The following is a 15,311-nucleotide window of genomic DNA, read 5'->3' as shown; positions in this document are numbered from 1 at the left end:
CTAAGGTGATTGTATGGCAACATTCTTTGCTAATGATATTATATATGAAAACATGTTCATTTTGTTGAGAACGGCTCTTAAATGATTGATCCACCATGTAGAAATTTTGTATCGTGGTACTCGCAAAAACTAAGTAAGTTGCATGCATGGATGCTATTAGTCACAAAAAATTGATGTAAAAAATAAATAGATACTTACTACAAAAAGAGATAAACTGTGACCTTTTAAAAAGTCTAAGAGGCGGGCATGGAAAAAACCGCCTCAGTAAATGCCTAGCATTAACTGAGGCGGTCGGTCCTTATTAACCGAAGCGATTACTACAGACGCCTCGTAAAATATATTAACAGAGGCGGTCATCGCTATTAACCGAGGCGGTTACGACAACCACCTCGCAAAATAAATTAATTGAGACGGTCATCGTTACTCAACCGTCTCGATAAATAAAGCCCAGCCCATTTACCCACAAAGCCCAATTAGGAGCACGCATATATAACTACTTCCCTTCAAAAAAAAAACCCTAACTCTATCCTCTCCGCACCCTTATCCTCTCCATCTCTCTCCCCGAGCCCCCTTGGCCCTCTCGACAGTAGACCTGATCATTTATCGGGCCGGGTCGGGCAAAAAAAAACCGACGTTGTTTTCTTTGGCCCGACCCGACCATCGGGCTCAATTTTTTGGCCCGAACCCAACCCGTCACATGGTGCGTCGGGTCGGGTCAAACCCAAATTTTTGTGTACAAAATTCAGGTTGGGTTGGGTTGGGTCGATTTTCGGGTCAAAAAATTCAGCCCGAGCCCAACCTGTTTTTTTGTCGGGTCAAAAAAATTCGGCTCGAGCCTGACCCATGCATTAATCGGGTCGGGTCGGGTCGGGTCGGGTCGGGTTTTTTCGGGCGGGTCGGGTTTCTCAGGTCAGGTAGCCCATGATGAGGTATACTCGACAGCGGCTCGATCCTTCTGCGGGGCGCAACGCTAGCGCTGGCGGCGAGCGCGGCGGCAGGTGCGGCGCGGAGGGCCAGGAGCGGTGGATCTGGGCGCGGTGGCATCAACGACGGGCCGGGTGTAACGAACATGGCACCATTGATGCCATTTCGAGTGATTTTGGTGATCGAATGACAACACAATACTTGGACTAATATGATTGTTAAGATGATCATTCTCAGGCTTTTAGGTTCAAGTGATGACAAAGAGAAAGAGAAGATAGGCGTAGCAAGGCCCGATGGACTGCCCCTACGGGGGTTCCGCTACCCGGTTAGCGGACGGGGGTCGAGGGGGAGCCGCCCCTCGCGGGTCTCAGGGCAGCGCCCTGAAAGCTCTTCGATTCAGGAGCACCGGAAGAACCGACGCCAGGGCATCGGAGCATCCGATGGTAGTCGGAAGAACCGACGCCTTGATACTTTGGTGCAGAAGGGAATCGAAGCCAAGTCAGCCTATAGGCACCGGTTGAACCGACGGTCCAAAATAGGGCATCGGTGCAATGGCCGTCCTTTGTACCAGAGACGATGTCAAGTGCCCAGAAGAAGTTTCTTCAGCACCGGTTCAACCGACGGTGCATCGGTGCATACCACCGGTGTAATGACGTCAGCATCCAGGAGAAGATTCTTTCAGCACCGGTTGAACCGGTGAGGCATCGGTGCATTGCATCGGTTCAACCGGTGGTCTCTGCGTCAGCTGTCAGGACTTCAACGGCTACTTCATGTTGTGAGTGACCGGATGAACCGACGCTACCCTGCCAAGAGGCATCGGTTCTTCCGGTGGTAGCAGATTTTCAGCTGACCGTTGGAGCAACGGCTACAAGACTTGGTGGCCTATATATATGCCTCACCCCGTCCATTTGAAGGGTGCTGGAGTTGCTGAACATCCCAAACACACCCAAGAACATCTCCAACCACCATAGAGCTTCATTGTACATCATATAGGCTTAAGCACACTTGTGAGAGTGCTTAGTGCTTGTTTAGGGATTAGTTCTTGCGAGAGCTCCCTTGAGAGAAGTCTTGCTGCGGCAAGCAACTTGTGATCCGTCGTGTGACCCTCCGTCTTGGTGTGGAGTGGCAACGACACTTTGTGCGGGGGAAGAGGAGGCCCCCTCCTTGGTGGAGAAGCTCCGTAGTGGATTTCGGCCGGGTGACCGAGAGAGACGGTGGCGGTGCACTAGACTCGGTGTCTTGTGCGCACTTGCCTTTGCTTGCCGGCATCGCCTTGGTGGCGTAGTGCAAGACGGTGATCGGAAGAGCCTCGGTGTCCTGTGGACGTAGGCGTTTGTGCCGAACCACGTTACATGACCGTGTCTACTCGGGAGTTTGCATATCCTCTCCCTTACCGCTTTACTTACCGCATTACGTTTCCGCATTTACTCTTTCTTGCTTCCTTTACTTTCCTAGTTAGTTTGATTAGGATTGGCTATAGGTTGCAAGTCTTTTGGGGTAAGTAGAGGGTAGCATAGATAAACCTTAGTCATAACTAGCTTTGTGTAGGACGTGTTAGGTTTATCTTATGCAATTAGATTGAGCCCTAGGATAGAAAAGCGATTAGCGACCCTATTCACCCCCTCCCCCTCTAGGGTCGGACACCCCGGTGATCCTTACACCGGGCGGGGTGCTGCGCAGCTACTCTGCACTGCGGGCGGCAGCGCCGCGGTCGCGGGCGGGCCCGGTGCAGAGAGCCTGGATCCGTCGGCCCCGGCGAGCACACGGCTAAGACGGCCGGCAGCGGGCTGGCGGCGGTGTGGACCGGGGATGTGGCCGCGGCTGCGGGCTGGCGGCGGCGCGGAGCACGGACACGACAGCGGCGGCGCAATGGGCTCGTCGGGTCCGTGATGGGCTCGGCGGGCTTTTATCTTTTTTTTTTGTTTTTTCTAGTCTATTAATTGAGGTGGGCAAGAAACCGCCTCTATTAATGCTTTATTTATAGTGAAGATATGTTAGAGATGGTTAGGTGTGTCCGCCTCTGTAAATCATTTTCAACCGCATCTGAAAAGATTTCTGTAGTAGTGAGATTGTCTTAGTAGATGGTGACGTGGCGTCTGATGTAGTGGATTCCTATATGACGTTGATAACTTACATGTTGAGAGAAATAGAGTTAATGACTCTTAGTGGGGTGCATCTATATAGGTTATATAGATAACTACATGATCAAAGGTTGCCTGCCCTATTATATTACTAACTTGGACAGAGGAATTCCACTTATTTGCAGTTTGAAATATTATACTCTTGAAAGGATATGGTAGTAACAACATACTAGTGGAACACCAGAATTTTATTACGGTTGGATGATTCCCAGTCGTAAATAATCATGATTTGGTATACAGTGTGAACAATTGTTTTGTATCTGAATATGTTATACTATGATTTAAGAAAAAAACATCAGGTACTATATTTAACTGACTGAATGGTAAACCCACCGTTCAAATTATTGGTCATTTTAGGTTTGTCTAAGCCAAACTTATCTAACTTTGATCTAACTTGAAAAGATCGTCAACATCTACAACATCAAATTAGTTTTATTGATTTCACCATGAAATATGCCATGAATGTGTATTTAGTTGGAATGGAATGCTAGATGTTATTATACTTTTCTGTGAATTTGGTCAAAGTTAGACAGCATTGACTTAATACAAAAATAAAGTGAATAATTTGGAATGGAGGGATTATACTGTAGTCAAACATAGTAAATTGTTATCATATTTTGTAAGTATTCCGTAGTTATTAAATCATATTATATATTGTCATAAATTATGCCCTAAAAAAATCATAGATTATGCCCTTCCATTTCAAATTACTTATCGCTTTAGGTTTTCCTAAATCAAACTTATCTAACTTTGATGTATCCAAAACATCTTAATAAAAAAATACAGCAGTGTACTTCTTCATTCGTCACTCGTAAGCCCTAGCGATTTCAAAGCTTTTGCAGTTTTAAGCAGGGGGAGGAGCCAGCATGATTCCTGGGTATTCCCAAGATACCTGCGAATTTTGCCCAAAAATATAATCTAGTACATATAAGGTGTACACATGTATAAAGTTATTAGATGAACAGTTATGTCGTTGATTCTTCTTTGAGAATTGAGACAAGCAAACTGAGCTCAACTGGTTACAGTTGGGAGTGAAGTTTAGATTCACAGTGTTGAGTGTAGGGATGTTGAGCTGACAAAACCTGAACCGGAGGTAGCTAGCAAACCAGACATAGCAAAGTATAGCAGCAGCAAGCCAGCAACAGAGCAGGAGCTCTAGCAACCTGAACCTTTATTTATTCGATTATCGGTATTGACATATATTGAACTTTTTTACTGTTCAACTAAACTTTAAGTTAGCAAATGAGAATACCCAACTCTAAAATTCTGGCTACACCACTGGTTTTAAGTAACCTCTCATATAGCAATACTTATAGTCAATTAGTGAATGAGACTCCTTTCCATCCTATCCAAAAGCAATGCAAATAAACCACCTCATACACAACGAAAATGACCGTAGTTAATACGTCCGGCAGCGTCGTCGGTCGTCCACTAGGCCGGGCCAACAACCTACTGCAGAGTAAAGACAGTGAGAGTTACTGGTTACAACAGGTTGAGACTTGAGAGGGCGCACACACACTCCTGTTTCATGGCTTTGCCACGCACGCACACGTATAGGTACTACACTCTAGAGAGACTACAGTGATACATAGGGATCGATCGGAGTAAACAAATTCTTAGGGAGATCGAGCGAGCAGGCCTGTACTTGCACAGCAGGGCTCCATGCATTATTCCACAGGGATAGGATATATCGGCGACATGTTGGTGCCCAAGGAAGGCAGCAGAGTGACTGTCGTCAGTGCTTGAGCACGTCCGGAATGTCCACCGGGTACCTGTGGATCGCCGTGGCCCACGGCCCCTCCGCCGTGGCCGCCGGCACGATGCACTCCCACGCCGCGCTGTTGCACTTGAACCCGGACCCGAAGCCGATCATCCACACGCGGTCGCCCTTCCTCATCCGGCCCTTGGCCTCGATGTAGGCCAGCTCGTACCAGAGCGAGCTGCTCGACGTGTTGCCGAACCGGTGCAGCGCCATCCGCGACGCCTCCACCTGCTCGTCCGACAGCGCCAGGCTGCGCTGCAGCTCGTCGATCACCGCGCGGCCGCCCGCGTGGATGCAGAAGTGCTCGAACGCCGTGCTGAAGTCGGGGATGTACGGCCGGAACCTGCCGCTCAGCACCTTGCGCGCGATGAAGGAGAGCGCGAACAGCAGCTGCTCCGACGCCGGCAGCACCAGCGGCCCGATCGCGGTGATGTTCGCCTTGAGCGCGTTCCCGGCGATGGCCATCAGGTCCTTGTTCAGGTTGATCCCGACGTTGCCCCGCTCGTCCTCCTGCTGGAACACGCACGTGTACGCGGCGTCGTCCTGCGCGCCGGTCAGCGTGCGCACGACGTGCCGGAGCCGGAACCGGGCCCCGGCCGGGGAGTTGGACAGCAGCGCCGCCGCGCCGCCGATGCGGAAGAGGCAGTTGGGCAGGAGCATGGCGCGCTCGGTGCCGACGTAGTAGTTGGGCGTGATGGTCTCCGTGGACACCACCAGCGCGCGCGCGCCCCGGGGCGCCACCTGCAGGAAGTTGCGCGCCAGCCCCACGGAGATGAGCCCCGCGCTGCACCCCATGCCGGCGAGGTGCACGTTCCGGATGTCCTCCCGCATCCCGTACCTGCGGATGATCATGTCGACGAAGGACGGGGTCGGGCAGAAGAGGCTGCAGTTGACGACGAGGATGTCGACGGCGCCGGGGCTGACCCCGGTCTTGGCGAACAGGTCGTCGAGGGCCCCGAACACGACGAGCTCCACCTCGCCGCGCGCCGCGTCGAGGGTGGAGTAGGTGTACGGCGGGATGTAGTGGTGCGCGGGGGGGAGGCACGTCTCCTCCCCGAGCCCCGACCGCTCCAGCAGCTTGGTCATGAACCGGACGCTGCGCTCGTTGAGCGCCGGCACCTGCCTCGCGTGCTCCAGGAACGTGGAGAAGGGCACGCGGCAGTTGGGCGCCGTGCGGAAGCAGGCGTAGTCCACCAGGTACACCGTGCGCGGGCGCAGCATGAGGTACACGGTCGCCGCCGCGGCCGGGAGGAACGCGGCCAGGAACAGGTGCACGGGCCGCGCCTCCCGGAGGAGCCGGCCGGCGGCCAGCTCCCCGTCGGGCCCGGACCGCGCCGCGGCGACGAGGGCGGCGGCCGCGAGCGGCACCGTCACGACGGCAAGGAAGTTGTCCACGACGCGGCGGTACACGGCCTTGACGAGGCCCTTGCCGTCGCCGGCGGCGAGCTGGGGTGGCGAGCTCATGGTAGCCGGTGGCGGTGCGCACGCGTGCTGCGTTCGGTGCGGTAGCTAGCCGCAGCTGCACGCTAGCTAGTGATACGATGTGTTGTGGGTTCCGGTTCCGGCAGGGAGCGAGCTGAGGGTGAGGCGGTTTTAAAGATGCGGAGGCGGCGCAGGCGCTCTGTGCAGTGCAGGGGTACGGTGGTGTCTCCTTCAGTGACACGCAGGCAGGCAGGCAGGGCGGGCTCCAGCCACAGTACACACACGGTGCCCAGTTTTAGCTGGTGACAGAAAAAAGCTGGTGCTAGGTGCCCTCAGCCTATTATTAGCTAATAAAAAGAACTTTTCTATTAACTGATTCTGGTTGGCCGCCAAGTTCGCCGAATATTTTGTTTTCATTGTCCTTCTTTTCCTATTTTGTTTTTTCCCCATGGAAAGCTCGCCGGAGGGGTACGCTGTCAGTTGTCACTACCGGCCGGCCGGTTCAGGCGAGCATGGGGAACATACCAACCGTTACGGGAGATTGCACGGCACCGCTAGCCAGTGTGTGTCCAATGACCTCGATCATCAGCGGTGTACGGTTGCAGAGGTTGGGGACGTTTCCTTTTTTTTCTTAAAAAATGACCTCGATCAGCTCCTGGATTCCTTTTTTCACGAGAGGATCGGCCATGGAGCGTACGACGCGATTGTTGTCTGCCATGGAAGAAGGGTGAGGGGAAGCTACTTAGCTGAAGCTCACATGCACGCATCCATGGCTGCCGCGCGCTTTTACGGACGACACTATACCACAACCCAAAAATCCCGTCAGACGTGTGTTGGCAAAAGTAGATTAATAGTAACAAACTGTCGGTCGGTAAAGCTCTGCAACAGTCAATCAGTCGGTAATTCAAGTTTTAACGACTGACCATCAGTCGGTATTTCTGTTCATATATACCATCCCACCATCAGTTGTTAAAAGCTGATATAGACCTCAAACCATCCGTCGGCATACATGTACTGGGCCTATCGGGCGCTTTAGGCCCACTCCGGCGCGCAATTTTTCCTTCAGGAGCTCACCAGTGACCAATCAGCTTCGGAGAAACCTAATTCTATCGTTCTGCCCCTGCGCGCTTGCGCGCCGCCATCTTCCCCAAATGTCTCCGCCGCCGCGTGCTCTCCCCAAATCTCCCAAAGTCTTGCGCACTCGACCGCCTCGTGTTTGCTGCTTCTCTCCCAGATCTCATCCAGAGCCGCGCGTCGCTGCCCGCCCAGTGCTCCTTTCCCAAATCCATCCCACCTCACCTCCGCTCGCCACTCACCAGAGCTGGAGACCCGGCAGCAACCGCCGGCCACCGTTTCGTGGAGCCGCGCCGCTGCCCGCCCACTGCTCCTCTCCCAAATCCACGCCTCCTCGCATCCGCCTGCCATTCACCGGAGCGGGAGACCGGGCAGCCCCGCCGGCCGCCGCGTCCAGGAGCCGCCGCATCGACCCACGGGAGAGCAGGAGGCGCGCCGCCCACCGCTCGAATTGCAAGAAATGCGGGACCCGCAGGAGGCTGCAGGCGGCGAGAGCGCGTGAGGGACCGCGGGAGCCGGCGCGTGCCTTGTGCTCGCATCCGTGCGGGGGACCTCCCAGGAGGCGGATGCTGCACAGTATGGACTATGGAGCACATCCATTCGTGCGGGCGCAGAGCGCATCGGTGGCGGCGGCCGCGAAGCCGCATGGGCCGTATCGATCCCCTTGCCTGCCCGACTGCCCGAGCCCCTCGTCACGCTCCATCTTTCAATCTCCATCAAGGTATTACTTTCCATTCCCTCCCTTCCCCCCTCCCCTTTCTTGGATTTTAGCAGATCCGGTTGCACTTGTAGTCCTGGATTCATATACGTATGTATGCTTGTTGATTTGAGGACGTGCTAGGGTCAACTGTCAAGTTGTTCGGTGGTGCTAGGGGTTTTCCCCCCTCTTTGCTTACAAATTACTTGTAACACATGTTGGTTAGCATTCCGTGAGCTGAACTATATAAGCATTTCATATATACCGAATTTTGTTGATGGGAATGAATACATGGGTAATAGATACGTAGTGACAAGGAATGAGGAGAACAAGGAAAACGATCTTGGTCCTGCACCTCTGGAAGAAATGGCTCCAGGTATGACATCCCATTAGCTCTTGCATACCCCCTTAAACTGAAAGTAAATGCACATGGTATGACATATTAATGCCTGCAGATTTCTTACGCATCTATTAACAGCACCATAACCTGACTGAAGAAATGACAGTACTTACCATGGCAAGCAATCGAGCTGAAAGCCACTGTAGAGGTCTAGACTTTCCATCTTGAATGTTCCGCAACTCCTCATGCTGCACACAGCATAGCATGTTAGGAATTCAGGTAATTTTTTTAAACTGTATTTTTAAAGACATTCCTACAAACAGTGCAAGTATCTGGATAATATATCATGCATTAGCTACATATTTGAGTTCTGTATGTATTATGTAATTGAATCATTTCAATCAATCATTTCTAATTATTTTTTTTCCTTCAAGATGTGAGCATGGATGCCTGATCGCAGAGGGAGGGCATGCTTCTTTTGTCTACCAGTTCCAGCACATTGAAATTGTGTTTCTTCTGAACTTCCTAGAGATAAAACTAGGATCTCCAAGAGGATGCTTTATAAGGTGTCTCCAAGAGGATGCTTTATAAGGAGTCAAGTGCTTAGCTGTGTTCCTGGTATGTAGCTTTTTAGGTTGTGTTTATAGGCTAGGCCTTCTCTGTAGTTAAGTCTTTTGGCGTTCCTGAGCGCCTTTTGGTGTTTACTGTGATGGAAAATTTGGCTGTATATGCTTCTTGTAATTGCTGGCTTATATGGACCCTTTGTCTGTAGTTCTGGGGAAAGATTGGACAAGTAAATGTATGGGTGATCAATGTCAATGTTTGTATGCTCATATTGAATCTGTTGGCTTCAAATGAAAAACCATCAGTTAAGTGTGTTTGTTATGTATTGTTTCAAAAAATTGGTGCTGTATGATCAATGAGAGATTAATTATATTATTTTATATGGATTCTTAGCATTGGATTGTTAGTTGGTAAAGAAATTTAGCTACTTGCTGTCAGTCGGTAAAAAAATTGTAACAGATCATTGGTTGGGATATGTGTCAGTTGGTATATCTTAGTAGGGCATCAGACCATCAGTTGGTATAACTTTGTCAGTCGGTATAAGTTATACCGACGCCACTTACAACGACAGAAACGTGGTGTTCGCATACATCTATACCGACTGATGGTCTGTCAGTACAACGGTTTTTAGCGACTGACGGTCAGTTGGTGTATCGGGGTTGTGGTATAGTGCGACGCGGGGTTTAGGGCACCGGCAACGGCAAGTACCGCCGGGACCTCAGATCGAATCGAGCTGCCACGGCTTTCCGTCGAGATCATCAAAATCCCCGCTGCGGATCGAGGAAAAGCGCGAAAGGGGGTTGTTGGGGTGTCTCAGAAATGGGCGGCCGCCCGAATTGTTTTGCTCATCAATGGGAGGACCCTTTTTGGAAGATAACTAGGGATTCTCTTGGACCTTTGTCTTGGACACAAGCCGGTTTAGATCGGCAGCCATCTCCAACGGCATGGCAACGTCTGGACGAAATCTGGCCTACTATAAATAAATTAGAAAGATTGATTGGCTAACTTTCCTTTTCTACACGTGCATTTAATATACACAGGGAAATCAAAAGACAACACACTGATAAAGCAATCTCTAAGGGCATCCACGATTCCATGTAAGTAAAATGAGCTGATATGGTCATCATTAAATAAGAAAAGAGTGTGATATTGTCTACTAGTATCTCGTCTACTGCTCTGGCTCGTGCTCCCATGCAAAACAACATCAACTAGAATACATATTAAATATCACATAGACAGCTAAACATACAACAGTTGTCTAAACTATTGTAAAACTATTTATTTAGCTGTCTGTGTATGTCAAATAAATAACAACTGTCTAAACTGTTGTAAATGCCCTAATGACATTATTTAGGGGCACTAGGTCATTTCTCAAGACTACTAATCAATCTCTCTGAGAATTTCTACGATTGCATTTTCTGCCGGATTGAAAATTGAAATCTCGTATGGTTGCATTAACAAACAATTATAGACTAATATTTTAGAATTGTCATACGTACTTTGCTGTAAAATCTTCAAAATTTATAAAATGGGCATGAAAGAATATTAAAGATCAGCATTAGTTGTATATATACAAATTAACCAGAACTTGAATCTAGCTATGTAGCAGCTGAGGGAGTGATGATGAGTGTAAATCATGTTAATTAAAGTTATGCGCTTTGTGAGTCGTTATCTGTACATGGCCACTATGTTGAAGTCATGTTAAAATCAAGTACGTTAATGATGCTTTGAAGTCACGAATTCTCCGATCTGTCAATAATCTGTGCATGGCCACTATATGTCATTAGCTGTACGTGTCCAGGCTGGCTAAAAGGACAAATCAACTGGACTAAATGAAGGACAGACACATCACAAAGGCTGGCGGTGGGTGAAGCATGTGCTACGTACGTGCACTACACTTCTTCACGGGGAAGTGACAGGTTTAACAGTGACATGGGAGCTAAGGGTAGTACAAGCCATTTGCATTATCTCCTGCATTTCTTTTGAAAGCGGTGGCCTTTATTGGACTGTATAAGTTCAGGATTCAAGCTGCCCAAATGGAGCGACATTTTTATTCTGCATTGTTATTAAGCATCAAAACTCTGAAACAAAGTAGCAATTTATGCTCAGCTTTGAAAAATTGTTGCGTTTGAGCCCGTTCTATTATGGCAAAACAGGCGTATTGGTTCTTCAATTTTGCTCTGAAGTTTAAGTTTGTCCTCCCAACTCTTAAAAAGGCCAATTTAGTTTCTCAATTTTTTTCCGATCAAATTCATCCTTATACTAATGTGATGCTCCATAATACCATGGGACTAATGCAAAAAGTCACTTTTGCCCTTAGCTCCTTCTCATACTCAATTTCTATCATTGTATCGTTGTAATTAATCAATGATAGGACAGAACAGATCCATTGTTCTGTTTTCTAGCTTATTGTCTCATTTTTTTTTGAAGTGCCCTTTCATATTTAGTTTAATCTAGATCATATAAGAATAATATGCATATGTTCGATCAACTTTCCGTAGCTCTGCTCAACATGCAAATTGTGAAGGAGAGGAAGTAATCAAGGGCAAGGATGACTTTTCATATTAGTCTCATGGTATTGTGAAGCATCACATTAGTATAAGGATTAATTTGACTTAAAAGTAAAACTTGATGGACTAAATTGACCTTTTTGAAAATTAACAGACGAACTTGACCCTTGGAGTGAAGTTGAGGGACCATAACGTCTATTTCGCCTTCTGCTATCATGTTATCCCAAAGCATATAACCTCGCTGTCTTTCCATTGATGATAGTATGGGCTTGAAGAATGGTCAAGTAAATCCCAAGTGGCCCTTCTTTGAAAGCAAAGAGGGAGGGAGATCATCTAAGGAAAAGGATCTTCATTAATTTCATGAAATACAATGCCTAAACCAATGTTTAATCAGGACCAAATTAAGGATAAAAACTATGGGTTTCGCAAACCCATCACTTTTTTTTTGAGAATCACATAGTACAACGAAGACACCCACAACACGCACGCACACTCACACCCTATGAATACACGTACGCAAACCCTACCCCTATGAGCACTTCCGAAGGACTGAGCACCGGCAGATCTGAAGATTTCCGAAGTCACCACTGGCGCCTCGTCGTCGACGGGAACGTCGCTTATCACTTAACGTGTAACACCGGTAAATCATAGGAAAATCCCAAAAAAAGGTGCGAGCACCAGAATTTGAACCCTGGTGGGTAGCGTCCCACTGGACCATCCTACCATTGGACTACAATCACTTTCTTATTGGAGAGAGAGCACTCAAATCAGATATGGAAAAATCCCACAAAATGGATCACCTTTATATAAGCAAACACTACGTAAACATTATCATTGCCGGTTGCTTTGAAACCCAAAAAATAGTGTAAAAACAGTATAAGAAAAGATAATGGTGGCAAAAACAATCACACCGAAGTGACCACCACAACATTTAACGCCCAAAAATTTTCGCACGCAATGCGTGAATTCTCGACTTCACGAGGATTTGAATGGGTCATATTCACTACTACAAAAAATAATTTACCGCGGCCTTTTTCAAACACCTCCGAAAAACGATTTCAACCGTGGCATTAGCCGAGGCGGTTACAAATAACCGCCTCGCAAAATTAATTAACCGAGGCAGTTACGATAACCGCCTCACAAAATCTATTAACCGAGGCGAGCACTTTAAAACGCCCGCCTCGGATAATCCAAGCCCATCTCAGAGCCCAGACATTCCATCTCGACCCAATAGTGCTCTTATCATATATAAACAGGATACTAGGGTTTTCACCCACGCACCCTGCCCCTTCTCTCCCTCTCCCTACACGCCCCTTGCTCTCCCCTACAACCGTGATCCCTCTCCCTCCTCCTGAGCCCGCCTCCCTTCTCCCTCACTCGGCGCGGTCGGGAGTGGTGGCTGGTGGCGTGCAGCGCGGGGGCTGCGGACCGGATCCGGCTGTGGCGGTGCGCTGGGCGCGGAGCGGTGGCCCGTGGATGGGCTTAGCGGGCTTGCCCACAGACTTTCTTTTTTTCTCTATTCGATTAATCGGGGCGGTCAGGCAACTGCCTTGGAAAACAGTTCATTTATCGTGACCTTTGGTCCGAGATGATTGCGAAAAGCGTCTCGGTTTATAGTTTTTGCCCGCTTCGATTATTAGGTATTGTAGTAGTGGTTACCCCTCCTTGCCACCAGATCACATAGTCACTTTGTGACGGGTAAAGGAATGCTATTCTTTTATATTGATTTTTCTAAATCCTATATTAAATACTTGGATTCCAAAACAATCTCAACTAAAAAATTTGTCAACTACAGAATTTTAGATCTCATCAAACACTATAATTTTGGTACACAATGTCTCCATCTGACTTTGCTTAAAAATTTTAATTTGTAAGGGGGTGGATCACTCAGTTAATAAATGCATAAATTAACAAATCCAAATTAATGCGATTGCATTTCTTTCATTTGTTTTAGAACGTGAAATGGCATGATATATCTGGACAACATGTGCACACGCCTATATATATGCTCATACTCCCTCCGGTCAACTTTACATGTCGTTTTAGATATCAAATTTGGCTTGCGAGTGGTTCAATTTAGCTGTCGGAGACGTCATTTAAAAATGACCGGATGTAGTATATAATAACAGTTTAAGCCTTATATCCGACTCAAAGAAATTTCAATTCTAACTACTAAAGTGCAGGTGCAGTTCTAGAGATTGTTGAGGATCAAAGGGAAGAATTTCGGAAGACATCCCATTCCTTGGAGATAATGACCACGTCAAGTTTTTGCCAAATGAGTGGTGGTTTAGTCATAATTTCTAAATGCCACTTTTGATACTTTTCTTCCATAATTAGCCTGTTCAATAATAAATTGTGGCTGTATGTATCGTCGATGCATGCAAGGATTAAAAAAAACTTGTTTTTCCCCCTTTATCTAGACAAAAAAAATGTAAAACCACTTTTTGCTAATACTACAACAATTGCGCCAGTTTGCCAGTGGGTGACCTGTTGCAAGACTGCAAGTGCTAGGTGTCCAGAGCCATCATGTCCCGTCACATTTATTGTTTTTATGACGACGCTGCCCAGAAGCTTGTCATCAACGATGTCCATATGTCGCAATTTCTGTATTGACTATTCTGTAGGCAGGTTAACGAAACCGGTGGGAACAGGTCTGGTTTGATTGGTGGGAACCGGCCCGGTTACGGTTTAGGTCGGTTTGACCGGCCCCAATTCAAAATTTAAATTTGAATTTTAAAAAATAAAAATTCCAAAACCGGTCATACCGGACGGTAAACTGGTCAAACCCGTCTACCGGCCCCAATTCAAAATTCAAATTTGAATTTAAAAAAAATAAAAAATTCCCATACCGGTCATCCCGGCCGGTAAACCGGTCAAACCGGTCGGTATACCGGTCGAAACCGGTTGCACATGCGATTTTGAATTTGGATTTGAATTCAACCGGTTTCTACCGGTTTCCGGTCAAACCGGTCCGGTAAACCGCTACCGGAGGGCGGCGGTTTGACCGGACCGGTCGGATTTGTAAACCCTGTCTGTAGCTACTGCGTGTATAATTATATACACATTTAGTAGTGGTTTATTACTTAATTAATCAACGACATGGACTGATGGTTCTGCACAACCCCTAACTGTTTGTGCAGTGCTTTATTATACCCTCTTGCCGTCTTACTTCACCTCAGGATTGTGGGAGGAGTTTATTTTTAACTCAGAAGAATGACCAGCAACGATATAGTAGTACTTTCTATGTTCCAAATTATAAGTTGTTTTAGTTTTTCTAAATTTATAGGCTTTGATACAAATCTATACTGTACATATGTAATATTTATTTAAAAAATATATGTAATATGTCTGGATGCATAGCAAATCTTATAAACCTATAAAAGTAAAAGAGACTAATAATTTGGGATTGAGGGAGTATCATCCATGTTGCCAATGGCTCTATGGTAGGTAGCTAATTTTTTGCATCATGATTAGTTGAAAAAACGGACTCACCGGGTTGACTGCCTCATAATCAGTAATGGTTCGGGCAAACAATTAAGTATTAATCCCTTTACTTTGAAGAGCTTACCTTCTTTGAGTCTTACTATTAACTGAAACGAAAACAACTGATGGTTCAGTTCAGCGCACCTTCCAGATATCTATCTTTTGATCAGTTCAGCGAGCATATATACGACCAAGCTGAGGCTGATCGGTCTCGGTAGCTACTGTATTTGTGAATGAACAAGTCACCATCCTACTCATTTGTGGCCATGTAAAGGGCGTCATTTTTTTTGGAAGAATGTAAATGGCAACAAATTGGTTAGACTCGTGGCTATATCCTGTCTGTAAAAAAATCTGTTTTACCTCCTCCAACTATCACGAAAGTTTGGTTTTCCTC

At 47.4% G+C, this 15,311-nt stretch overlaps 2 protein-coding genes across 9 annotated transcripts; one reads left to right on the top strand and one right to left on the bottom strand.

Moving 5' to 3' along the window:
- Positions 1-4,219: 4,219 nt before the first annotated feature.
- On the bottom strand, positions 4,220-6,387 carry LOC120669927 (3-ketoacyl-CoA synthase 6-like). The gene has a single exon (XM_039949834.1). The coding sequence runs from the start codon at positions 6,289-6,291 to the stop codon at positions 4,801-4,803; it is 1,491 nt and encodes a 496-aa protein (XP_039805768.1). The 5' UTR covers positions 6,292-6,387; the 3' UTR covers positions 4,220-4,800.
- Positions 6,388-7,289: 902 nt separating this feature from the next.
- Positions 7,290-9,230, top strand: LOC120669928. 8 transcript variants are annotated; one of them, XR_005672890.1, is made up of 4 exons: positions 7,328-8,044; positions 8,331-8,396; positions 8,476-8,639; positions 8,795-9,230. XR_005672890.1 is itself a non-coding variant. In XM_039949835.1 (3 exons), exons 1-3 carry the CDS (start codon positions 7,401-7,403, stop codon positions 8,812-8,814), a joined length of 738 nt encoding a protein of 245 aa, XP_039805769.1. In that variant the 5' UTR covers positions 7,324-7,400; the 3' UTR covers positions 8,815-9,230. The 8 variants fall into 8 exon arrangements, 1 of the variants encoding a protein (XP_039805769.1); XR_005672891.1 differs by having other exon boundaries at positions 7,329-8,044; positions 8,499-8,639; XR_005672887.1 differs by having other exon boundaries at positions 7,331-8,044; positions 8,323-8,396.
- The last annotated feature ends 6,081 nt before the right edge of the window (positions 9,231-15,311 follow it).

This window comes from Panicum virgatum, chromosome 4N (genome assembly GCF_016808335.1).
Source record: "Panicum virgatum strain AP13 chromosome 4N, P.virgatum_v5, whole genome shotgun sequence".
NCBI lineage: Eukaryota > Viridiplantae > Streptophyta > Magnoliopsida > Poales > Poaceae > Panicum > Panicum virgatum.
The sequence above is the reverse complement of the archived record's forward strand: the minus strand, read 5'-3'. Positions and strand labels throughout refer to the sequence as shown.

Coding starts and splice junctions, on each gene's coding strand:
- LOC120669928 (XM_039949835.1), top strand. CDS start 7,401: ATGTCTCCGCCGCCGCGTGCTCTCCCCAAATCTCCCAAAGTCTTGCGC. Junction 8,045..8,322: donor ATCTTTCAATCTCCATCAAG/GTATTACTTTCC, acceptor CATGGGTAATAG/ATACGTAGTGACAAGGAATG. Junction 8,397..8,794: donor TCTGGAAGAAATGGCTCCAG/GTATGACATCCC, acceptor TTTTCCTTCAAG/ATGTGAGCATGGATGCCTGA.
- LOC120669927 (XM_039949834.1), bottom strand. CDS start 6,291: ATGAGCTCGCCACCCCAGCTCGCCGCCGGCGACGGCAAGGGCCTCGTC.